Source organism: Myotis myotis, unplaced genomic scaffold (assembly GCF_014108235.1).
Source record: "Myotis myotis isolate mMyoMyo1 unplaced genomic scaffold, mMyoMyo1.p scaffold_m19_p_4, whole genome shotgun sequence".
Taxonomy (NCBI): Eukaryota; Metazoa; Chordata; class Mammalia; order Chiroptera; family Vespertilionidae; genus Myotis; species Myotis myotis.
In genome coordinates, this window is record NW_023416346.1 from 63,412,063 (window position 1) to 63,439,043 (window position 26,981).

Here is a 26,981-nt window from a genome sequence, read left to right on the forward strand (position 1 = left end):
ATTTATGGATTGCTTCCTGTATGTGCCCTGACTGGGGATCAAACGGGCAAGCTTGGCATTTCAGGAGGATCTAACCAACCAAGCAAGGGCCAAGCAAGTTCTTAAGCCCTGTTATCTCTGCAATGATTTAGTGTCCAGACAAAATTGGCATCCTTTTAAAAACTTGACTTTTTTTCTTCAGCTCCTTGCCTTTCTCATAAATGGGAAAAGTAACCTGTTGTATGAAGAAGCCACAGACTGAAAGCAAAAAGGAAAGACAGGAAGGAAGATACATAGTTTCATATCATAAAGCCAAGCTAGGAGAGAGAGCAAATCCTTCTCATCACTGGCATCTCTTTGCCAGTGATACTTAAATTTGCCAGTGTAGAGGGTGATAATGCACACCTCGATCTATCTTCCTAATGAATGCCTGTTTAATGAGACTTTAGCTGTCTGCATCTGTTGGTCCAATTCTATTCTTCTGTTTTAAAACATTCACAGTTTTGCTTCTCTTCTTTTATAGTCAATTATACACATTCATTATTTTCTAATTAAAAATTTGTTTTTGAGGCTGGCTCTCCCTCCCAGGAGCACGCCCATGCCTCCGCCACCCCTTTCTTTCCCCAAAGGCATGCATCTCCTAAACTCTAAGGGACCCCACGAGGCTTGCAACTGAAACAGGGATTTTAGGGGTAAAATAGGACAGGTTTAGGAAATTTTAGAAATTAAGGGGACCATGGAAGAAGCACAGGGCTGCAGAGCAGCAGAAGGTATATTTCCATAGAATGGGGGAAGCTGAAAAGCTGCAACAGGTACATTTCCATAGAATGAGGGAGCTGGGAACAGCAAAAGGTATATATTTAGAAAATAAAGAGAAGAAAGGCCTTCATCCAGAAGAAGAAGAAAGCCCAAAGGGAATAGGAACGCAATAAGGAAGGAGAGGGGAGAACCTCTCATGTCCCATGTGAGGTTCCACCTTTGAGCCCAGGAGTTACTATAGTAACCAGTGTAAGGGAATGGTGACCAATCAGAGGGGATATCAAGGTGCCAGGACCTGCAGCCTTTATAAGCCATAGGGGAAAGGAACTCAGTGGGACCCTTTCTCCTCCCTACTTGGGAGCACATTCCATGGGACTCTTTCCCTCTCCCCACGTGGGAGTCTGTACTTGTTCTTCAATAAATCTTCACCTTTGCTATACCACTTTCTGTCCGTGGATTCATTCTTTGATTCCTGCAGACAAAGAATCTGGGTTCCAGTCCAAAAATTAAGTTTCACAACCAGGGCAGCAATGGGCAGCAGCAGTTTGTCCCAGACAAACCCCTGAATGTGACCCCAAAACCCCCTTTTCTCTGACTTCTTAGTGAGCCAAAGAAGACCAGCCTAGGCTCATTTTCCCAGCCCTTCCTTGTTTCATTATCCCCAGCTTTAATAAACATCCTCTAAAATTAAAAAAAAAAATACTGAAATGTTAGCTTTATATGTCCTTACCTCCCCTCCAAACTCAGACACTAGCCAACCCCTTTGACTTTTCTTGAGTGGCCACATATCGCCTGAGCTATTTCTGTCATGAGTTTAAAAGCACCATGCAGAAGTCATTCCCTATTTTCTTCTCACTCCCTTTCAATTCAAAATATATGCTGTCTTGGCAATACAGAATGATACATTTCAACAGAGCACACTTTATAATATGTCTATTAAACCATTTTTATTTTATAGAGTAGCAAATGTTCATGTCTTAAATATTGGCCAATTCTAGGTACTTCAGCATGGAGTTTATATAATGCATGCTCCAAATAAAGATATCATAGTATGTCATGAAGTTAACTTAATGGTATTATCTTCAAATAAATGTTTCCATCTATCCTGTTCCTCAGACCATTTTCAATTATAAACTGGAAAGTAAAATTGAAATTGTCAAGTCCCATCAACAAGTGTTGATTAAGCATATCTCAGCTCTTTAAACCTACTATTGATTGTAATGCTGAGAACATGCATTTTCTTTCTTGATTTCTCTTTTTGTTATTGCCTTTCCATGTATCTTTGTGATTTATAATCTCTGAGCTATTGAGCTTCTGAATATGGCTACTAAAATAACTACAATGTTCAACTAAATTGGGAGAAAATCAAACTTTTCTTCAAAATGATTTTCTGAAATAAATGGCCAAGGGCAAAATTTGAAAGTTAAGCCAAACCCTCTGTATTTCTAAACAATTTATTCTTTGAACATACAGAATAACTACTTAATCATTATAAAACTAAGAGGTATAGTAGGTACAATCGATCTTCATTATTTTCAGATTCTGTATTTGGAAATTTGTCTCCCTACAAAAATTTATTAGTAAATCATAATCCAAAGTACACACTTGCTATGCATTTTTTGTCATTTATGGACGTGCTCAGTGGTGAGAAATTTGAGGAACCTATGTGAAGGTTCCCAGCTGAAATCAAATAAGGCAACATTTGGCCTTCTTTTTTCCCCTCCCATACAAGGTAATAAAGATATTATTCATGGGGAAGAAAAGATAATTAAGAACTTTCAAATGTTCTCTTTAAGCATTCTTAAAAGTAAATTTGCTGAGCAAAGACATCTTTATTGTTTGGAAATAAGGAATTATCTCTATCAAAATAAATCAACCTAATTTCAGTACTCCTTTTATAGAGTAGTCCAAGGGCATATGACTTGACCCGGTGATCTTGGTATAGAAAGATAATTTATTAATTTATTTGTTTACCTGATTCTTTTGACAGTTTTAACTAAATCCCATTTAAAATACTATTGATAATTGTTCTTTTGCAATTTTCTTTGGTGCTAGGTTTTTCACATTTTTTTGGTGGTGATTTTTCTGTTTAAAATGGATCCCAAGCATAGGATGGAAGTGCTATTAAGTGTTTCCAAGTGACTTACAAAGAAAATACATGTTAGATAGACATCATTCAGGCATGAGTTATGGTGCTGTTGGCTATGAATGTTATTAAATATATAAAATATATTAAACAAGGTATATTTAAACATAAACACACATAAAACATGGTTATAGATTGACCTGGTTGATGAAGATGTTGTAACCAGAGGCTAGCAGGAACCTAACTATGCATTTCCCCTAGGAGCAACAGTTTATAAAGCATAACTACCATTTTTAAAACATAACTACCTCAGATAACAATAATCAAATGTATTTTAAACTGCAATTTACTTAAAAATGACAAAAAGTCAGCTATGCAAATAGATGAATAGTACCTTTCTATGCCAAGATCAACCGGGGCATAGGCCCTTGGGCTTTACCATAAAAGGAGTACTGAAATTAATTTGATTTATTTTGATAAAGATAATTCCCTGTTTCCAAACAATAAAGATGTCTTTGATTAACAAATATATCCCTAAGAATGCTTAATGCAGGGGTCCTCAAACTACGGCCCGCGGGCCACATGCGGCCCGCCGAAAACATTTATCCGGCCCGCCGGGTGTTTTTGCCGCTGCCGCCTGTCCTGCTTAGCAGCCAACTCGTCCTGGACCCGCAGTGCGCATGTGTGGAATGTCTGAAGGACAGTGAACTGGCCCCCTGTTTAAAAAGTTTGAGGACCTCTGGCTTAAAGAATACATTTGAAGATTCTAGTTACTTTTTTTTTCATGAATAATATCTTTATTACATTGTCAGCTGATTCAAATATACTGATACATCGTCAGCTGGTCTTTAGCTTAGAACCAATACTGTGATGTTCCTGTACTGCTTTAGCCACTTCTCGGTGTCTCAGCTAAAAATGCCTGTCTCAGTTCCACCTGGAACTCCACCACAGGTACTGGCTGCTGCTGAGATTGTCTCAGGCACAGCTGACAGCCTTGGTTGTTCAATGAGGCTGTCCTGCATTTGACTTGGACTTGCACCTCTGGTACGTGGTCTGTCTCAGGAGTATGCAGTTCCTGGCCCGCTCCATTGAGTCGCTGGCCACTCATACCAAAGCATCAGACATCTCCAGTAGCCGCTCAGCTCTTCTCAGTTACCTTAAACACAGCAACAGTGAACATGTGTGATCAGGATACCAAAATAATTATTGCTGAGGTAGATAACCCCATAGAATGAAATAATTTAAAAGTCAGGCATCAGAGAGATTTTTCTCTTCATCTAGCTTCCTAAAATGCATATTAAGATACTGCATGCCCATCCAGGTGTGGCTCAGTGGTTGAGCGTTGACCCAAGAACCAAGAGGTCACTGGTCGGATTCCCAGTCAGGGCATATGCCTGGGTCACAGGTTTGATCCCCAGTGGGGGGCATGCAGGAGGCAGTCGATTGATGATTCTCTCTCATCATTGATGATTCTATCTCTGTCTCCCTCTCCCTTCCTCTCTGAAATCAATTTAAAAATATTTTTTAAAAAGATATTGCATAAGTTAAATGAGGCCTAATGAAAACAGCTAGGTGTGATTTTGTTGTGGGGGTGAGGTGTTTGGTTGTCATTGGTTATTCTTTGAAGCCAATTCTGTCTTTTGGGATAGGAAATGTCTTAGATATAAGTACACTCTTTTGCTTTGAACTAATTTATTCTGGCTAGCATTTCCATTCTTACAGTACCAAATTTGCAATCTATGGAAGTCTACAAAGTGTTTGACAAGTGACTACATTACAAGCAAAGTAGTGTTCCATTCGTTTGCATTTGAAGTGCAATGATACACCCCAAGTAAGAAGGGCTGTGAAAAGAACAACAGAATCACTCTGATCATTCTATAGGCGAAGCACAGTAAGTGTTGATTAATGTGAGATTTATTGACAGGTTATGAACCAAGGAGCCAAGAGGGTGGCCAGCTGGTCACTGCCTAATGTTTAAAGTGCTGCACCCTAATGATTTTCTCTTTCCTCCAGCACATTTCCTGTATTCCCATATTTAAGTCACAGCACTAATAGATTCCCTACCAGTAACTTTCACCGACTCTTTAGCCATCAGAAGAGCTGCTTACTTGGCACTAATTCTAGGTATTTTCCCTAAAATTTTCTTGGCTTTATTTCTTCCCATTATGCCTTTTAAATAATAAATGTAATTAGTGGTTCCATAAGGCTTAATATTTAAAGCACTTTTATACTTGTTAAAAAGTCAGTCCTTACCACATCCATGAAAGTTAGGCCAACTCTGTTCTATCATCTACCCTAGGCGCCTTCTTGTCAGAAATAAAAACTTTATAAAACTTCTTTTAATGAAAGACCATATTTTGTATATCCTCAACAGACCAGGGTGTAAATCCTGAGGACTTAATCCATGTTTAACAAAAATGAGGACATGTGCTAAGATACTACTGAACATATGCTACTTCAAACAAGGGATTGGGTCTTATTTTATTCAGCTGGTATATATAATACATAACATACTTCCATACACACCTGGGCAATCAAAAGAAAATTGATGACTATGAGTAAGATAAGTGAAATATCCTCCTCCTGGATTCCAAGTGATCATCTAATTAAGGCAAATTATCTTATCCAAGGTTTGCTTATAATAGAAAATGTAGCTTCTGAAAGGCTTAATGATACTGAATTGGTACCCTTTTGGACTAAATTACTTCTTCAGAGAGCAAAATGGTCTTCCTGGAAGAGGTAATTTACCTTAAACATATAAGCACTTTGCCTCAAAGAAAGGGCACCAATTTGCTTTGAGAACTCCATTGGTGAGTTACCCACCCCTCCCACACACACACAAAGAACTGGCCATTGCAAACCATTTGTCTACTACTGTGTATGTATTTGAAAATATAGCCAGTGTTTGCTTCCTTAAAGCAGCTATAATGGAATGTTAATTCTTTGAGGACAGGGATCTGCTCTCAGTGGGAAATTTCGACTGTGACCATTAAAGTAGTAAGCTTGTAAAAGGTTTGACATTTCATGAGGGGAAATTTCTTCCTTGCCGTGACTACCACAAATGAGGTGGGATGGCTGGTAACCCTTCATAGCTAAGTCCCATTTGGGGAACAGCCCACGCCTGCTAATTGAATTCATTCTCTGACCCCTTGAAAAATGGCAATAGTCCAGATCCAGGTAATCCCCTTGGTTAGTCTTTTACAAAACAGTTGTTATGAATGCTCATGAAGAACCTCCCTTGCCCGGCCAATGTGGCTCAGTGGTTGAGCATTGACCTATGAAACAGGAGGTCAGGGTTTTATTCCTGACCCCCTGGTTCAGGGCACATGCCGGGGTTGTGGGCTTGATCCCCAGTGGGAAGTGTGCAGGAGGCAGCCAACCAACGATTCTCTCTCATCATTGATGTTTCTATCTCTCTTTCCCTCTCCCTTCCTCTCTGAAATCAATAAAAATATATTTTAGAAAAGAACCTCCCTTGATTTCTTGTATTTTGTGTTGTAGATCAACCCTCTGCTCCAAGCATTGCTTTAGGTGTGATGCCTTTTGTACCAACTTTCTCAATTACTCTGATGCTGTGGATTTATGATTTGGACTTTATTCTTCTTCTTGCACTTTAATGTTGCCCTTTTGCATATTTTAATAAGCCATGCCTAAATTATTTTTATTGCTAAGGTTGTTTTAACTATTGTTCAGAAATGAAATTGTCAGGGGCAGGACAGCAGAAGATATTGCCTAAATTTATTTCTTTACAGCTCAATATATATAAGCACTGTATTCCCATTTTTGGTGTTCAATCCAAATCTGTCCAGGTTAGGCCTGGCTTTTTGTCTTTCCACCATGTTTCTAACCTGGTAAATCTTGGTTCTTTGTGGTGTTTGCAATACAATAAAATAAAAACCACTTATTATCAGCTATGAATGTAGTCAATGTCCTTCAATCATTAATAATCATGTTAAACAAAAAGGGGCCTTTTCCTATGTATATGGTGTAGTACCTCACTAAAGTCTTGCCCTCAATATTGTTAATATACTGAAACTATTGTGACATTATCTTACATTTTCAAACCACCTGATATTGTCGAAATGAACTTTCTTCATTTTCTTGGTCACTAGCAGGTGATTCAGTGGTAATTGTTTCTTTGTCAGACATTGACAACCTAGTGTTGACCACAGTCTGGATTCTTTGGGCTGCTGATGTTCAAAGTTCTCTCCTTGTTCACTTCCTAACACACTCAGCACCTCCCTCCAGCTGCACCATGAGCTTCGGTTCAAAGAGCTGCATTTAATTTACAGATCAATGTGTTTTTGTTAATTTCAAGGAGCCACACATTGTTCACTGTGATTTTTGCCACAGTTAAAAGCATTTTTTACTTTGAGGACCACAATTCTGTAATCATGGCACTACAGCCCACATTTACTCTTAAAAAAAAAAAAAAGAGTGCACTTTTCTTGCTCCTTTTCTACCCTATAAATTTTCAAGAAAGCCTGCTAGATAACAAAACCTGATTGCAACCTAATTTCATTGTATATCAGGCACATTGCCTTCTCCACTGGTTTGTATCTTTGAAATAGTAGAGCAATGCAAAAATCTGCCAGGCACATGTTTAATTCATCGGCTGACCTTTTAAAACGTAGTTTTTGTCATTAAGCTAAAAGTGATCCAAACCTTTAGAAGTACAGTACAACAATATTTAGACCTATAATAACTTCACACAGGGGTCCGTGGTTTAAAAGCATGGTTTGGGTCTTGAATAATAAATTGATTTCTCTCTCTCTCTCTCTCTTTCTCTCTCTCTCTCTCTCTTTGCTTTCAAGTTCCACTTTACTTTTTGCCCTCGCTCCTGAGAGATGAGGCAAATTAACTCCTTACAAGTAAAGGGAGCAGGAGACTCTGAGAAGAGAAGCGTTTTTTTCTCCCAAATAACTTTTATTGATCGTGGATCTGAGTCACTAAACTGACTTTGCTGAGGCGGGAATTGTCACAAGTTGTTCCTATAAACCCTCCTTCCGCCACCCACTGCGCGGCCCAGTACATGTCCAGTCTCAGGACACTGTGCAACTTTCCTGGGCTGTATTTCACGGAGACTAATTCTGGAACCATGACCTCCTTGAGAGTCGGGACCAGGTCAACTACTCTCTGCATCCCCAAGGCCTAGCACATGCCAGGGACGTGTGTGGGCTCACTGAATAGATGTCTGCATAGGGATCAGTTAAATAATTAATTGAACTTTAAATTTAGCTGATGCTTTTACATTTCTCTCCAATATTAAAACTACAGTTAAGGGTCAATAGAGGGGAAAGCCTCAGGATCACACTGGCCTGAATTTTCCCAACTTCTATTCTGTCAAAACAAGAAAAGACATAATCCTCAGAATATTAAGAGGCACTATCTTAACATTAGTTAGTCCTATCTTCATTGTGGCATTTCTAAGTAGAATATACCTGCATTAACATTGCCAATAAATTATTTGTAAAATTCCAGACTTCCACTCAATATGCTATGGTCAATAGTTACTGAAAAACGTTTACAATTGTTTATTGATACTGGCAGAAAAACAAAGATAAATAGACATACTAAAATTTATAATCATGCCTTCTTTTATGGGCTCTACATTTACCTGACAGTATCAATAAATATCCCTGTACAAGTACAATAATAACCAGGCTCATCAGAAAAAGATTTTTAAAACATCATCACATGGACAGGAAATGACAGACACATGTAAGTGAAAACTAAATTTATTAGAAAAATAATTGCACTGAATTCCTGTAATTGGATGGCTCTAAAAATCACCACAGTTTCAATTACTCAAGGATTGTGATGGAGTTTCACCTCGTGAAACTGTAGGAAGTTAACCAAATTATTTATTTCTTTTAAATGGTGGATAACATGAATAAAAGTATTACTAGTATTACTATGTTATTTAAATCTAATTTAAAAACATAATTTACATGATGAAAATTGCTTTACTTCTTAATCAGAGTCACTCTGGTGGAACTGCTTTAATAAAAGGTTTTTTATATATATATAATTTAGCTTTCCTATTAGAAAATGAATTTTTCTATCTCTAAATTACAAATTGGCTCACACTTTTAACCTTTTCTTCTATCATGAAGCTTGCTTGAGATGGAGTGAAGGGGGTGCCACCTGATAACCCCACTGCCTTTACTTTTCATTTCTGTCCTGCACAATCGTCAAATCTGTATTATTCTGGTCCCAATTCAACAGCATAACTACACAGTGAGAGGGCGGCTACAGAGAGAGGTGCAACTGAACGCATTCCAGGCTGCTACCCTCCCCATGGCTTCCCATTCATCAGCCTCCCTCGGCTTGTTTCCGCAAATGAAATTCCTTTCTCATCACCAAGGAGAAGCCAGGGCAGCATGAACAAGATATGCAACCTCAGGGAAAAGAAAGGAGATATGCAAACTAAACAGTCTTTTTATAGGTATCATTGGATCACATCAATTGTTGATAGCAACCCCTGACACGATAAAATTGCATGGATTAGCAGAATCAAAAATTACAGTTCTAGGATTCATTTTAGCTGATGGGATCAAATGGCTGAATGGTACCTTAGAGACCATTTTGTCCTAACCTTTCATTTCATCAACAAGAAAACTGAGACTCAAGGAAAATAAGTGACTTGCCCAAAGTTGCATACCCTGTAAGTGTCTCACTCTGAACTAGAACCCAGTTTTCTTCACGTGTAGCCCAGTACCTTTTCCACATTACCAACCTGGTTACAATGAATAAAGCAGAGCCCGTCAGTGCAATCCTTTATCAGGGGATCGATCCCCACCCTCCTGCAGCCCCCAGAATCTCATTTGCATATCTGCTTTCTTTTCAATACACATTTATATTTGCATGTATTTTATAATGCAAGAACTTTCCCCTAAAATTCTCATTAGTTTTTCTAGAACTACTACCCATCGAGAACTTTGCCAGCCTCACAGCCCCTCTGTTCCCACATGTCTCAGTCACCTGAACCCCGGAACCCTTAGCAGGCCACATTGTTTGTCTCATGGGACTAACAGAGCTTATAACACTCAATGCCTCGTGTCAGAACTCACAGTGACCTCTCCAAGGATATTGCTCAAAGAAATAATGATGCAGCAATTCAGTGAATTAAAAATACACTTGTAATGAATTTGAAAGAAAAGCAAGCATATTCAGACACAAGCATGGTAAAATATAGATGCTATAGGACTATATGCAAAACTATTTAATCTTCTAAATGCATCATTTTCATCCCAGCTAATGGATCTGGACACTTTTAAAATGTAAGGAAACTAGACATTAATTGATAAACTGTGCCTCACCAAGGTAGGGCACTGCATAGAGGATTCTGGGCACTGTCTTGATTTCACATATTTTGTTAATGAGTGTATAAAAGGCTTATTTAAATTTTCATTTAGGTGTTTTATTTAGGATGGAAAATTAGATTATGTGTGTAATAAACTGCCTTTGACTTATAATTATACATAAATCATCAAAATATGAAGTTTTAAAATGCCTTATCAGATCATGTAAGCAAGAGAGTAACAGTGAATAATACAACAATGAGGAATAGCAATTGCCCTGAATAGTGTTTTAAATATGTCAAAACCAATGACTATATAACACTGAGGTGATTCAATTTCTTCCTTTTCCTGCTTTTTTCCCCTCCTCTATCTATCCCTTCCCTCTATCCTATTCCTTATGCCTATCTATAATATTTACTTTTTAAGGCACCTGCCAATCCCACAACTCCATTTCCTAATACTCCGCAACAGAGATGGGTCCCAGCTGCTATATACAGAGCATGTAACTGTTATGACATCTCCCTCTGAGCCCAAGGTGATTGAATGCATGGAAACATTTAACCTAAGCTGAGCTGACTTCTCTTCTGGGCCCTCCCCTAGGTCATAGCTGATCAGATGAGGGTGAACATTTACCTTAGATTGTGCTAAGAAGCCCGGCCAGTGTGACACAGTGGTTGAGCGTCAATCTATGAACCAGGAGGTCACGGTTCAATTCCTGGTGGGAACACATGCCCGGATTGTGGACTTGATCCCCAGTGGGGAGCGTGCAGAAGGCAGCCAATCAATGATTCCCTCTCACCATTGATGTTTTATCTCTCTCTCCCCCTTCCTTCCTCTCTGAAATCAATAAAAATATATACTTTAAAAAATGTGCTGCCCTAGCCGTTTTGGCTTAATGGATAGAACGTCGGCCTGCAGACTGAGGGGTCCCAGGTTTGATTCCAGTCAAGGGCACATGCCTGGGTTGTGGTCTCAATCCCCAGTGGGGGGCGTGTGGGAGGCAGCCGATCAATGATTCTCTCTCATCATTGATGTTTCTATCTCTCTCTCCCTTCCTCCCTGAAATCAATAAACATATATATATTTTTAAAAATCTGCCAACCAGATTTTTCTCCTAGGAATTTGGACTTGTGACACAGAGCTGTGAGTCAGCTTCTGTTGTTTGGATAAACCAAGAACACAAAAATGTAGAAGCTGCAAAGAGGCTATGTTTATGCATATGCTGTATTTGCTGATATTATGAAAGCTGGTCTAGAAAGGTGGGTGGTAATGAAAGAGAGAAGCTTCCCAGTTTCTTCACAGCTTTTGGGTCATTGTTTCCAGTTACCCATGAGGCCAAAACTGCCCTTTCTTCTTTGTGTTTCTTTGAGATACCATGTTTCTTACAGTAAGTCCCCCTCCCTTTTTCACTTAAGCTAATTTTAGTGAGCTTCTGTTACAACCAAATGCACTGTAACTAAGACTCGTTTTCTTTTTTCCTTTCTTCCTCTCTTTTCCTTATAAGCATACAGACTACACACACACATGCACACACACATGCTCACACACATATTCACACACATACACATCTATTTAAATTACAAGCCACAAATTCTAGAACTCATATGCTGAGCAACTTTGAGTTCCTATCCTTTGCCACATTATACCTTTATTCTTTGCATCAGCTAGAATGTTTCTTAGGGCTGTATAAAAACAACAAGCCTGGCTGGTGTGGCTCAGTGGTTGAGCATTGACCAATGAACCAGGAGGTCAGGGTTCGATTCCTGGTCAGGGCACATTCGCAGGTTGCAGGTTCCGCCCCCAGTGGGGGCGTGCAGTACGCAGCCTATCAATGATTCCCTTTCATCATTGATGTTTCTAGCTCTCCCTCTCCCTTCTTCTCTGAAATCAATAAAAATATATTTTAAAAACAACAATGGCATGAGTATTGAGGATCACCTATTTCAAAGGGTTGAAATATTATCTTATTTCCCCTCTCTCACTGGTCTCTCACTTAATAAGGAATCATACTTCCTGACTTAGTGTTGCTGATATTGCTAATTATTCAAAGAACATATGTACTTATTGAAATTAATAGCATCCAGTTCCAATGTGAAGATGGAATAGATACCATGAAGCTGTCTTCTTAGCTATTTATGACCAGCAATGTTGCCATCTATCTTAATGCTAGCAACTTGTAGACAAAACATCTTGGGAATAAACTATGTTCACCTTTTATTCAGCTATATAATTACAAAGTTTGCAAGATATGCTGTGTTATCATTTTCTTGGCCTGCAGAGTTGGTAAGGTTGATTTCTTTTTTTTTTTTTTTTTTACTCTCTTGGCAATTGATGGGTAAATGATCAAATCAACATATTATTCAGTTATCAAAGGTGGCTGAAGTACAGAATCAACTATGCTCTCGTCCATGAGTGCTGCTGTTGCTGATCTTTTCAGTAGTGTAGATTTAAATTTTGCTGTATTTCAACATAATTTGAAGACATTCACATACTATTGTCTCAGAAGACAATATGTTAAAATCCTCGACAAAGTAAAGGCTTTACCCCCAAAATGCTGAATAAGATTATTTTTGACTTTATAAATACAACAGCCCTAACGGGCAGGGGTCAATCAATTCACAGGGGAGGGGGAAGTAAAAGAACCTCAGTCAGTGTCACAAGCTCTACTTCCATATTTGATTGATGGCAGGAGGCCCTGAGCACCTGTGGGTAATTCACATGTATATACTGCAAGCTGACTACGTGGGAGATGATGTGCTTTTCTACATGAGAGACGCCAAATGTAAATGAAGTAGTTAGTACTTGTCCAAAAAGAGTTTAGAATTGGCTAAACTCTGGAAACACATATTGAAATTAAACAAAGTGACCATTTATTTGTATAAATGATCAGCACTATATAAACCCTAAAAGGGGTAAAGATCATTATTGGCTCAAGTGAGCAGGAGTGACTACTTTATTTAATCACTAAATTTTTGGGGGTGACATTGGCTAATAAAATTATATACATTTCAATTGTATAATTCTATGATATATCACCTGTATATTTCATTGTGTGCCCACTAGGAGCAACTTCTATGTAAAGTGTGACTTGAGCCCATCTATTCCTTTGACAAATCATTATTGTGCCAAGCATTGTGTTCAACTCTGGAGGTGCCCCTGCAAGGACAGATGGTAATTATATCGGCAGAGGGGAAGATGAATAGCCTTTCTAACAGAGCGAGCAGCAGAAATAAAGGGACAAACAAGGGGATATGTGGAGCACATTTTAGAGGCATTGATTAGATTCACTTGCTTCTTATAGGGGAATCATGAGATATAGTCAGAAAAGTTGTTTAAGGCTACATGGAGAGGATCTTGGAAGTCAAACTAAGGATTTCAGACTATTCCTTTTTGAGGGAAATGATAAGTCACTTGAATGACAATGACAAGCAAAATTCTGACCAAGAAAAAGATATTATTATAGAGTTTAAGAAAATAAATCTGGTGGGAGAGGGATAATTTCAGGGTATACATGAAGTTGAGACACAAGACAGATTAATTAGGCGATCATTGCAATGGTCTAAGTGTGAGATGATAAGGAGTAGATTTAAAAGTCCGCAGCAAATAGAGATAGAAAAGAAAATTTTAGGGTCAAAGATTCTAGAGATATAATTGGATGTGAAGGAAACTGAAAGAAGAGAGGGTCAAAGGTTAAAGTTAAGGCCTACGTGGCTCAAAGAAATGAATCAAGAAAAGAAGCTACTTATAAGGAAATATACGGGTCCAGTGTTAGGTATGTTGAATTGGAAACAATATGGGGCCATCCAAATTGAATTACCAGGCAGATTAGTAAATGGTGGAGATGGTAGAGCTGAGAATATAAATTCTGAAATCATATACAAAAGCATAAGCTATTATAGAGTCCAATCCCCATGCTAGGAGATGTTGGGAGAAATGAAGAAAGTAGACATAACTCTTCCCTCAAGATTTTACAATCCTGGTAGTATATAAAATGCTAACCTATCCTGTACAGTACTATAAGTGGTTAGAGAAGAGAGGAATACATGTAGGTCAGAATAATTATTGAAGGCTTCTTTTAAAAAGTGGCACTTGTGCCCTGGCCAGTGGCTCAGTTGGTTGAGCGCAGTCCATGCACTAAAAGGTCACCAGTTCGATTCCCAGTCAGGGCACATATCCTGGTTGCAGGCTCAATCCCTAGTAGTGGGCATGCAGGAGGTAGCCCATCAATGACTCTCTCTCTTTCTCCCCTTCTTCTCTCTCTAAAACCAATACTCTTTGTGACTGGTGATGTTAACAATAATGATAAATATTTTATGATTTTATTTTGATAAATTAAATAATAATAATGTCTCTTCCCAACCAAGAAAATGCATCTTCATAACCCTAGGCCCAGAAGATTTTGGAAAAATAAAAGAGAATGTGGCAATGAACTTAATGGACATTAGCACCAAGCTGAACACTTGAGAGCACTTTTGCTGCTCCTTCTTTGGTTTACATGACGCTGTTTCTGAGAAAGCTCTTAGGGCATCGCTACAGAAAAGCATTTAAGTCTCGCAGCTTGTGATGTGGGATAAGAAAAATGAAAACATCGAGTTGCCTTAAAGGGTGAAATAAGTGACTGGAATAAAATGTCCTCTGCTTTCAGCAAACATTTTAGAGTGGTTACTCCATAAAGCATTAGGCTGGGTTGGGAGGAGAGAGAGTAGATATTTACAAACATGACGAAGGCACGGCCCTTTCTCTCAAAGGAGCTTGGGGTCTGGGACAGAGGATCATCCACACAGGTGACAAAGTGCATAGGAACAGAAGGGAGGCAAAGGCAATTCTGAAAGTTATGAATCAAAATCCCTGTGATATAATATGGAAGGGTCACTTGTAAGTAAACTCATTCCAGTGTCAGGGTTCAGCCATTACCCATTGGTAAACCATGTAAAATTGTGACGGGCTTATCAGTTAAAGAAAATGATTTACAAGCTGTACTCTGTGTTTCAAGCATTTATTTCTAAATTGCAGTTTGAAGAAAAATGTCAATAAAAAGCTTCTTTTATTTTAAAACTTTCATTCAGGTGATGTCATGATTAACAGCGTCAAAAATAGTCTCCAAAATAAAAAAAGAAATCTTCTTAGCACACATTTTACAATTCTAATATTTCAAGCAAAGAGCTGGATGAAAGTACAAAAGAAAGGGAATTCAGTAGCTTTCTGGCTGGAGACGTTTGGCACTCGTCCACGACGTGCCTGCTGCAGCAGCCAGGGTTTGATTCGGGAGGAGCTGAAAGCTTCCCCATGCTGCTCCGGTGGCCCCGAGATTCTGGCTTTGGACCGCACCATCTGGATCTGCGTGAACGACAAAGTCAAACCTCCCACGTGCATTTGCCTGGCTGGGCCCATCAACATCAGAGCAAGGACACAGGCTGCCTCTTGGGCCCCATCAGCTTTCTTCCTTGGTGGTGTGGATTGCTCCAAGGTGCCACTGCCCATGAAGAGAGTAAGGCAGGCTTTCCTGTGCCGTATATTGCAAAGGGTCCAATTGTGAGCTGCTATTTATCCTTTTCTTGGCAGCTCTAGTTACTCAGCTTCCTGTATCATCATCTCCTCTGTGAATCGATGAGCTTTCCTTGCATATAAATCCTAACAAGTGTCTTCTTTGGCAATCCCTCCTTAAAGGAGGATTTTCCTGATTGTTTTATAAGTGGGAGTGAGCGTGGCTAGGGAGCCTGAGCTGAGCTCCACAGACTGTACTGTAGCCCAAATCTCTCTCATCACTGCAGTCTGCCAGTTCATTTAGTCAGGCCTGCTTTTCTGTTTCACTGCCCTTGACAAAATTTTAAGTTCTGAAGTCACTGCAATCGATTTTGAAACCAAATGAAGAGGTCATAAGCCTATACAGTAATCAATGCTTCCACATGTTCTATGACTTCAAAAATTCTGAAGACCATCTCTAATGTCCCTGTTGTGTTGCTCTGTTTGTTTTCGCCCAAGGGGTTCCACCAAAAACCAAGCTGAGGGAGGAAGACATTCCATTGATACCACTGCCTGTCCAGTGCAATGGATATCTGCTGATGAGGTTTTCTTTTTTGTATTTTTAATCTTCATCTGAGGATATGCTCCCATTGATTCTTTTGAGAAAGAGAGAGAGAAACAGCAATTTGAGAAACATCAATCAGTTGCCTCCCGCATGCACTCCAACTAGCGATCGAACCCAAAACCTAGGTATGTGTCCTGGGCGGGAATCGAACCAGGGATCTTTAGATGCACAGGATGCTGCTCAAACCAAATGAGCCACGGCACCAGGGCCATGGGTTTCCTTGTGTAATAAAAATAACATTTTCTCTTCTTCACCCCCAACTCAATTGGCAAATACAGATCTATCTCCCCAAAAGGCAAAGGTGGTGGTGATAATCAAGTGACATAGCATGCAACATGCTAATTTGAATTAATTTCCAAAATATCTGTGCAAACTTCTTCTACCTTGCTGTTTCAAGTGTGGTCTAGTTCAGCTAGTTTGTAGGTCTCTCAAAAGGAGCTACACATAAACATTTTGAGGTCCTCAAATTGCAAGAGGAAGCTCTAAGTGGCTTTCTGCCTTCAGTTTATAAGACTGAATTTAAGAAAAATGAAATTTAAAAGGCTGTCCATTGGTTTTCTTAGTTGAGCTGACTTTCTAAAATGCTGAGATTTTACTTTTAACCATATTGAGTTCTTTGTCCTGGATTGGACAAGAAGACTCTAGTTCAGCCGTGGGCAAACTACAGCCCGCGGGCCAGATCCGGCCCATTTGAAATGAATAAAACTAAAAAAAAAAAAGACCGTACCCTTTTATGTAATGATGTTTACTTTGAATTTATATTAGTTCACACAAACACTCCATCCATGCTTTTGTTCCGGCCCTCCGGTCCAGTTTAAGAACCCATTGTGGCCCTTGAGTCAAAAAGTTTGCCCACCCCTGCTCTAGTTAGTACATGTGTGGCTTTATTAAATTGCCATGAAAATTTGGGGAGAATGCCAGATATAATGACTTTATAAGAATAAAGTAACCACTGTGAGTACAGGTTGTAGATTGATTACATACATGGGAATCCTGGAAGCCAAACAAGGTCTCAGGATTAGAATAGAACTCAAGATGGCCATAATCTAATCAATTACACTGTAATCTTTCTGAAGAATGTGCCTATGCTATATGGTAGTTGCCTGCATGAAGTCTATAAAAAGGAGAATTGGATAGGAAGAAATTGCTTGTGTTAACTTACTCCGTCCAGGAAAGACAAGCACTATATATTTCAATAATGATAATGATAATGATAATTGTGGAATCATAAACATTATCATTTATTGATGTCTAACTGACTTACTATATGTGAAGCACGTAGAACTGTGCCTGGCACAAGTACGTATTCGCTGAGTGTAAGCTATAATTATTATGACACTGTAATAGTACAATAAAGCCCTCTATAAAGCAATTTATAAACTTTAATTTAAAACTAAGATCTGGAGCTAACCCACAGGCCTACTGCTGTCCTCACCAAACTTCCACCCTAGCCCTGCGGCACATAAAAATACCCATGAAAGCTGGTCTTCCACCATCCATCCAATTGCACAGGCCAGGGCTAAGCACTACTTGGACGCCACCTTCTCCTTCACTCTTCAAATCTCATCCTTCAAGAAGGTTTTTTATTTTATTTCACTTTGGTAATATGTCTAGCATTTACTAACTTCTCTGTACCTCCACTGTCACCTCTCTGGTTCAAACCACCATTTTCTCCTTCCTGGACTACTGCACATAGCCTCCTGACTTGTTTCCTTGTATAACCAACCCTCCTTCCCCCATTTAAGCAGAATCTCCATAGAGTAGCCAGAGTGAGCAAAACCCAAATCTGATCATTGTCATGATCTTTACTGGCTTTCTATTGCTCTTACACTGCTGCTAACTAAATCCTCAACTAGACCTGCAAAACCCTGCCTGTTCTGTCCCTGCCTACCCTGCCAACTCCAACTTGCACCGCTGCCACTCTTCTCCATATGCTTCAGCTACACAGGCTTTCTTCCCGTTCATAAAAAAAAAAAAGTCTTTAAAATAAAGACTTGCCCTAACCGGTTTGGCTCAGTGGATACCTGCGGGCTGAAAGGTCCCAGGTTCGATTCCGGTCAAGGGCACCTTGGTTGCGGGCACGTCCCCAGTGGGGGGTGTGCAGGAGGCAGCTGATCAATGTTTCTCTCTCATTGATGTTTCTAACACTCTATCCCTCTCCCTTCTTCTCTGTAAAAAATCAATAAAATATGTATTAAAAATAATAATAAAATAAAATAAGGACTTGATCTGCAAAATCAGGGAAGTCCTCTGAGAGAAAATGAGCTTTGAGCTTTGAGCTGAAGGATAAGTAGGTGTTAAATTCATGGCAAAGCATGCGAAGGAGGGGGATAGTGAAAGGCAATTTGGAATAAGAGGAGGCTGTTCCAGGAAAAGGAAACAAGTAGCATGAGCAAAAACCCTGGAGAGGAAAAGAGCTGGTATGTCTAGAAAAAAAAATGAGTGTGGCTTAAGCATAATGAATGAGCAAGCAGGAAAATAATACAAGTTAAGGCCAGACTGGGGCGGGGGGTGGGGGTCGTTCAAGGTATGTTGAGTCTATAAACCACAATAAGGAATTTAAAAGGAATCGTGAATAAATGAACTAAATTATTAGATCTTCATTTTTGTAAACCACAAATTTGGTTCTTACTTCAAATTTTAAAAGATGAGTTTCATCCTTATTTTAGCCAAATAGAAGTTTGTGTTCTTCACTAAGTCATCAAGGAGCTTTGTTGGACCTGGCTTGGCAGACAGTAGCCAAGAGATGCCAAGGTTCAGAGAAAGAAATGTGTTGCTGGTGGGACTCAGGTGCACTGGCCCAACAGGGCGAGACAAGGATCTTGCCCATATTGTCTGACTCAAGCCAACTCTCTCCCTTTTGCATCCAATAAGTATTACTCAACAGTTGAGAAAACAGAACCAACAAACAGATTAACCAGTTGAAAGATGCACCTTCAAATTGTTTTTGAAAAATCAAGTCAATTGGAAATCAACTTGGGAGCAAAGAGAAATAAACAAATTACATATTTGCAATTCCACAATGATGATGTATTTAAACTTACACATAGGGGCTGAAGATTAGCAGACTGTAAAACAAAACAAAAAAATTTAAAGAAAACACATTCCAAAGCTTCAAATGAAGATAAATAGACTTAAAAATAGGAGCATTTTGATGTGTTGATTTTCTCAGGGAAAGAAACAAAGATAAAGAAAAATATCTTTTTCACAATATGTCCTGAAACTCATCCCAGCATTTTCCAAAAAGAGGTTTGTCCAACAAAAGTTTGAGGCAATTTCAAATTATCCATATACGGGGGGGGGGGGGGGGGGGGATGACAAAAGTAAGTTTACAGTTGTTCATGTGGAAAATAATATGACAATTAATAATAATACAAGAATAAATTATGCATTTCACGAACTCATAGCTGAAAACCTACTTTTGCCCCGCCCTGTATTTAATTATCAAGAAAGATATTGTTTTCCATATTTTATTTTATTTTAATATATTTTATTGATTTTTTACAGAGAGAAAGGGAGAGAGATAGAGAGTTAGAAACATCAATGAGAGAGAAACATCGATCAGCTGCCTCCTGCACATCTCCCACTGGGGATATGCCCACAATCCAGGTACATGCCCTTGACCGGAATCGAACCTGGGACCCTTCAGTCCGCAGGCCGACGCTCTATCCACTGAGCCAAACCGGTTTCGGCTGTTTTCCATATTTTAAAATTGAGAACTCAAGGCACTGCATTATTATGTAGCATATACAAGTCACTCAGAACAGGATATGAATGAAACTGAGGTTTCTTGATATCTACTGTACCTTGGTTCCCCATTATCATGGAAAATTCTGTCATGGCCAGGGTTCTGTCCCATTGCCATGAATACCTACCGCAGAGCATGACACATAGTGCCTGCTCAATAAATATTTGTTAAATGGCTGAGTAAACCACTCTGTCCTGGGCTCAGAAATGCCATTTGCTCTTCATTGACTGTCTGGAGTTTCTTCCAACTACCAGTAGAGAACAATATAGAACTTGCCAATATCAGTCTCTTGGAAACTGAATATATAGCAAATTGGCAGGTTGCATTGTCCCAGTTAAGCTTTAGAAAATAAATTTCTTTTTAGACATCTGTTTGCTCAAAACTCTTGGGTTTTGTTAATGGTAGTATTTAAAGACAATTATTTTTAGTTGACATTTTCCATTTTAACAAGGAATGAACAAACCATGTGTTGTTGCCCTACTCTGTCTTGCACTCGTATATAAGGGGGGCTGTGGGCTCTGGTGTCTGCTGGTGAGGTGGGGGCCTAAACTAATCTCTGCTTGGCTGGTCACGCCTTTCCAAATCTTCACATTCTACCAACTCGCAGCAGCCTTCTGGAGAATCTCTAGCATCTAGAGGGTTCTCACCATACCCCATGCTGGAGTCTGCCCCGTTTATGTTTGGATAACAGATTTCTCTATGGAAATGGTATAATCTAGTGTATCTTCCAGTCTATTAATCCCTGTGTGGAATCCAGATCATTGACCTACCATCCAGATGCAGATTCAGTATATGTTGCCCTGCTATCAATGTGCCGATCGCAGTGCCAGCCACTTTTACACACCTTGCCTTCCTTCACCCTCTCAACAACTTTGTGCGCTAGGTGTGAGTCCAAGTGACAAATGAGTAAACTGAGGCTCAAGTAAATGAGTAAAACAAGGTATATCACTTGCATATAGACATGCAAAGGGTTATTCCAAGCTTCCAGAATTATTGTTGTCTTGGCAACTATATCACTCTTCTAAAATGAAGTTTGTTGTATTCTTTTTATATTATTCCAAAAGCAATGCATATTCATGACAGAAGTCTCTTAACATAGAAAGAAGAAAAAGAGAAAAGGGGGAAAAAGGATGAAAAGTGGCCATAATAACAATCATTTAGAGGCAATTACTGGTGATGCCTTGCTGTATGTCTTTTAGAGATTTTTTCCTATGTATATTTTTAAGGGATCACACTGTGAGTGTTTTCAAAATCCTATTTCCTCAACTAACAATTAGGATCATATTTTATGCCAATAAAAATAGACTACCACATAATTTTAATGGCTGTCTAATATTTGATCTTATTAATATACCATTATTTATTTACCAGTAATCAATTACACTTTTAAGCTGTTTCCAACGTTTTGCTATAATGAATCATACTGCAGTGAACTGCATCACAACAGTTTTGTGCCCACATCCTTATTAATTTACTTGAGATAAATTCCTAAAGTGGAATTTCTGGATCAAAGGCCATGCACATTCTGAAGATTTTTGTATCTAATATATTTTATTGATTGATTTGAGAGAGAGAGAGAGAGAGAGAGAGAGAGAGAGAGGGAGAGATTGAGCTGTTGTTTCATTTATTTATGCATTCTTTGGTTGTTTCTTGTATGTGCCCTGACCAGGGATCAAACCCACAACCTTGGAGTATAGGAATGACACTCTAACCCACTGAGCTACTTTGGCTTATATTTATTGTGTCTCTTAATTTGAGCCTAAGAGTAAAGCTCTGGCTGGTGGAGGCATTTTTAAAAGAAGAAATGTTGCCATGTTTCCTCTTCTCTTTTCTTATGTTTATCTTACCCCTTATGACTTGTTATCATTCCCCAGTCATCTCTTCTTCCAGTTATTTGCAGTCTCTGCATTCATACTTTGCCAGTAATTCACTTAAGACAGCCACGAGGGCAAAGCTAAAACCTGACTTATGTCTCTATGTGAATAATGATTGGTCACAGATAGCCACAGAACCATGAGCAGGCAGATATGTAATTATTAGCATTTGGTAGCTGAACAGATATTTTTGAAACAGGAAATTCTGAGCCCAATAATTCAACTATTGAAGACTTAATTCTATCTTCTCTCCATTCCTTTAGATTTATCTTTGTGATTATGATGCTTCCCCTCAGTCATCAGTCCCCAATATATTAAAAAATAATCCTTAGACATATTTTTCTTTTTACATATTTTTTTGGGGGGAGGAGATGTGTTTGCACATTGTTTACAGATATGGTTCAGGTTAAGTGATTTCATCCCCAATGTTTAAGTGCAATTAGGGCTTAAAACTGTCTGTAAGAAATGCTGTCATTTCAGTACCTGCAAGAAGCATATATTTGAAAATGAATTCATTTCTGACACATGAAAGGAATTTTTTCTGATGCTTTCACATCTCCATTAAAGGCCTGATTGCCCAGTGTCACAACCCTTCCTGGCCATTTTCTTCGGTTAATGGGAAAGTCTTTCCTCTTTAGCACATTAATAAATGAATGATCATAATGAAGGCATGACTATAAAGCACAAACCCAGAAACACCAGATATATTTTGATGGCTTCAGGGCAATTCTTGTTACAATAAATACTATTAAAATGCCGAGACAAACAAAGATGGCCAACCTGCAGCCAAGGGCCCCTAGCAGGCTGCGCTCGCTGCTGCTGGCGTCTCACATAGCAGGATGCTTCGCCTCATCTGTTGCAGCAGGGTTTTATGTGCATGCACGTTTCCCTGCCAATTCAGACAATAGCAATTCTTCCTCAATTAAGGTCGTCTTATTTTAAAACCGTAATAGTGCATACAAATAAACGGTGTAGAAGACAGAAGCAAGACTTCTAGGAAATGCCCTTGGTAACCATGTCTCCCTCTCCTTTTCCAGAATCAAATCTGTGTTTTGAATTCTGGTCACCTTTCTCCTGGGTGACTACAGTCATCTTGCAATCCTCCCTACATCCAAATGCGTTTCACTACAATAAATCCTGTAGCTCAAGCGATGGCATAAATACCTAATCTCTGGTATATTATTGACATACACAAGTGAGAAATCATAAAGGAAAGTGGAAAATTAAAACAGTAAAGGAAGATGGGAATTAAATATGAAGGAGGAGGCATGATTTGAGTGGGTGAGGGAACGAAGTTTGTGCCTACCCTCACACACACCACCACCCCATCTACCCTGACTAGATGGCCTATGCTGGGAAGCAGAGAGAGAGAAAGAGAGAGGCAGGGAGAGAGACTTGACTGCAGTTTCCTTACTAGGTTTCTAAGCTGAGACTTATTTAAGGAGCAGCCAGGAGAACAGCCACTTTGAAGAAATAGCTTAATACTCTGAACTTTCCCCCCCACCCGTGCTTCTCTCCTCCATATCTCATACCCAACTCCCCGGGGGACGCAGGCAACCCCCTCCGTCCCTGTAGCTAGCGGCCCCTCCCTCGCTTTGCTGCAAGAGCCTGCAATTGATGTAAGCGGAAAAACAACAACAACATAAAAGCAACCTAAATGGAAACAGCAGCAAATTTCAGTGTCTCACAAATGGTAGAGAAGAAACTGCACATTAACCACTCCAGTTGCTCTCCTTGCCGATTTCTTTCACTCTGAGTGAAAGGAAGGGACGGGAAGGACACCGAGGGGTGGGACAAGCTAAGCTCGGCATTTCCTCTCCAGCAGTCTCCGCAGTGCCGTGCACCTACATATGCCTTGTCCGTGTGGCTGTTTTTGTGCTTTGGAGTTTAGCCCTTTTTTAGAAAATACAGGCTAGCTCCTAAGACGCTGGTGTTTTAAGTCCAACAGAAGCGGAATTGAACCCACGCTCTATCATTTATTAGCTGTGTGGCCTACAGTCAACCTCTCAGCCTTCAGAGTTTCAGTTTTCTGTGAACTGTGAGTAATCATAATACCTACATCATAGAATTACTGTGAATTTTAAATGATATAATCCCCAGAGAGTCTGCATTATAATGCCTGGCCCAAAGTAGGCACTTAATAAATTATCATTATTGCTCCTGTGGCTGCTGTTATTGTTATTATTACTGTTCTTATTTTCTTAGTCACTAGGAACATAAAATGTGCCTCGTTTTCCAGTCCTCTCCCCGACTGTCTGGAAGGGCAGGTAATAAACGTTTCTGACTTATTAGAGGATATATCTTTTTAAACATTTTTGTGTTACTGGCAATATTGCAGATGTCTCCCATTCCCCACCCTTTGCCCACCTCCATCCAGGCCCTGCCCCCCTTCCTCTGGCCATCACGACACTATTGTCTGTGTCCGTGGGCTATGCATTATGTTCTTTAGCTAATCTATCTACTTTCCTTTCTCCAGTCCCCCACCCCCGCCCCTTGACATTTGTCTGTCTGTTTCATGTAGAGGATACATATTCTAATCAACTATTGAGCCTAGTAGGGCTGCTGATTCATTGTCCCTGTATCATACATTAGGTTATGTTCTATTCTAGTTTCCTGGAAACTGCTTATCTCTTGCCCAGAGCACCAGAAAACTAGAACATTTATTCATCAAACGTGTCTTGAACACCTGCTCTATATGCTGGGCATTGTGCTATGCCCTGAAGGTATGATTGTAAACAGGAGGGAAATGGTCCCTATTATTGAAATGTTCCCAGTTTGGCTTGGTTTATTGGGAGGAGGGGCTATGTGAATAGAGAGGGATGGATATAGTAAGTGCTATGAGAGAAATTAGTAGCAGATGCTAAGAATGTAAGATCATAAGAAAGTCTGGGTGAAGTGACAATGTCAAAAGTCTTTCCAGAGTAACTGTCTCTAGATCTATGTTTGAAATTACATAGAGAAATTATGGGGGGGGAGGAGTGAGGGGAGGTTATTCCAGACAGATCTAGCAAAATTGTGCAAAATGTAGGCTACAAAAGACTAGAGAGCATAAAAACTAACAAGTAGATAAGACTGATTCAAGAATAGGAAAATGGGGAAGAGAGGGAGAGAGAGTAGGACCTGAGAGGTAAATGGGGGCCAGATGGTGAATGTCCTTAGAAACCATTTTAATGAGTTTGCTCATTATTCAGAAGGAAATAGGAAATTTGGAAGTGATTTAAGCACCCTGATATCAGGGAGGAGAATTCAGTGTTGGAAGGAAAAATTGATAGACGTGTACAGCAGCAAAGACACTATTGCAGTAACCAGAGGGGAGAATGGATGAGGCCTGAAAATAATGGCAGTGTCTTAGGGAGGAGAGCACACACTGAATAGAGTTCTAAGGTTCGCTCTGTCATCTCTGATTTCTTGTGTTTTAGTCCAGTTAACAGATTCTATGAGCAGCTATGCATTCTGTGTCTACAGAAATGAGCAAGGCACCATGTCTCTGCTTACTAGTAGAGAAGATCACACACACACAATTCGCCTAAGAGGGGGAAAGAAGGGCAGGAGTGGCACTGGGAGCTAAGTGCTGCAGGAGTAGTGAGGAGGGCAGCATCACTGCTAGTTGTAGTGATTTGTCAAGTTAGGGAGAAACAAGTGGAGACGTCGTCTAACTTAGTTTGTAAAGACACATGCATTAACCAGAATGTCAGGCTTTGAAAAAGTTACTTTTTTAAAAAATATTTTTTTATTGATTTCAGAGAGGAACGGAGAGGGAGAGAGAAATAGAAACATCAGTGATGAGGGAGAATTATTGATCGGCTGCCTTCTGCACGCCCCACACTGGGGATCGAGCCCACAGCCTGGGCATGTGCCCTGACAGGGAATTGAACTGTAACCTCCTGGTTCATAGGTCAACGCTCAACCACTGAGCCATGCCGGCTGGGTAAAAGAGTTATTTTTTTTTTGTTATAAGAAGTATTCTAGAACATTTAAACAATATTTTAGTCTCTCTAATTAAGAAACACATAGTATTTCTGTTAACTTTGTGTACCAGAGATACGAATCAGTATGTCACCGTTATGTCAACTGTCAGCATAAGGATTAATGGCATAAATGTTGAGATATTTTATTGTAGGAAACCAGTAGCTACCTATTTGACAAGAATAAAATATAATGTCTGGGATTAAAAAAAAAAAAGAAAAGAAACACATAGTAAGGTAAGCTTGTTATTATTACCAGGAGTATAGCTAGGTGAGTATGGAACCAAAATCAGGAGAATTAACAGGACAGTCTTAATTAGCTCCAGTCTGAATGTTTGTATCCCCCTAAAATTCACATGTTGAAAACCTATTGGCCAAGGTGATGGTGTTAGAAAATGGAGCCTTTGGGAGATGGTTAGGCCACGAAGGCTGAGCCCTCATGAATTAGATGAGTGTTCTTATAAACAAGGCCCCAGAGAGCGAATTCACCCCTTCCACCAGGTGAGGACACATAAAAAGCCTGCAACCTGAGGAGGGCCCTCACCTGAACCTGACCATGTTGACACCCTAATCTGAGACTTCCAGCTGCCTGTGAACAATACATTTCTGTTATTTATAAGCCACCCAGTCTCTGGCATTTTGTTACAGCAGCCCAGGCAGACTAAGACTGCCACTATATTTATAGCTTCAGAAAGCCTTCCTGAAGCCATGAGATCTAGAGAACAAATAAGAATCAGTCACACAAAGATCAAGGGAAAGAGTGTTCCAGGCAGAGGACACAGAACAATTGAAGGCCATGATGTGAGAAATTCCTCAGTGTGAACTGAAAAAAAAAAAAGGCTAACATATGACTGGGGAGGAGAGAGTAATGGGGAGAGTAGTGAGAGATGGCCTGAACCTGAGAAGCCTTGTAAGCCATTGCAAGATTTTGGATTTCACTCTAAAGGCAACTGCAATTTACTGAAATATTGTAAAGATGGGCCTGACGTAATCAATCTTTCATTTTGAGATTGCTCTGGCTACAGATTGGAGCAGTATTTGAGAGTAAATAGATGTGGAGGCAAAGAGACTAGTTAGGAGGCTCTTGCAGTATTCCGGGCAAGAAGCCACAGTGAGTAGTGACTAGGAATGTGGAGAGAAATACGTAGGTGGGAGAATCCATAAAACTTGGCAAATGA

General features: G+C 39.6%; 1 protein-coding gene and 1 long non-coding RNA gene across 2 annotated transcripts; one reads left to right on the top strand and one right to left on the bottom strand.

Annotated features, from left to right (window-relative positions):
• Positions 1-3,710: 3,710 nt before the first annotated feature.
• LOC118653432 (SNRPN upstream reading frame protein-like) lies at positions 3,711-3,932 on the bottom strand. Its single transcript, XM_036304147.1, has one exon. It carries the CDS (start codon positions 3,930-3,932, stop codon positions 3,711-3,713), a length of 222 nt encoding a protein of 73 aa, XP_036160040.1.
• Positions 3,933-23,829: 19,897 nt separating this feature from the next.
• LOC118654573 lies at positions 23,830-24,507 on the top strand. The gene is made up of 3 exons (XR_004967010.1): positions 23,830-23,876; positions 24,044-24,105; positions 24,448-24,507. It is a non-coding gene; the product is annotated as an uncharacterized LOC118654573 (long non-coding RNA).
• Positions 24,508-26,981: the final 2,474 nt, after the last annotated feature.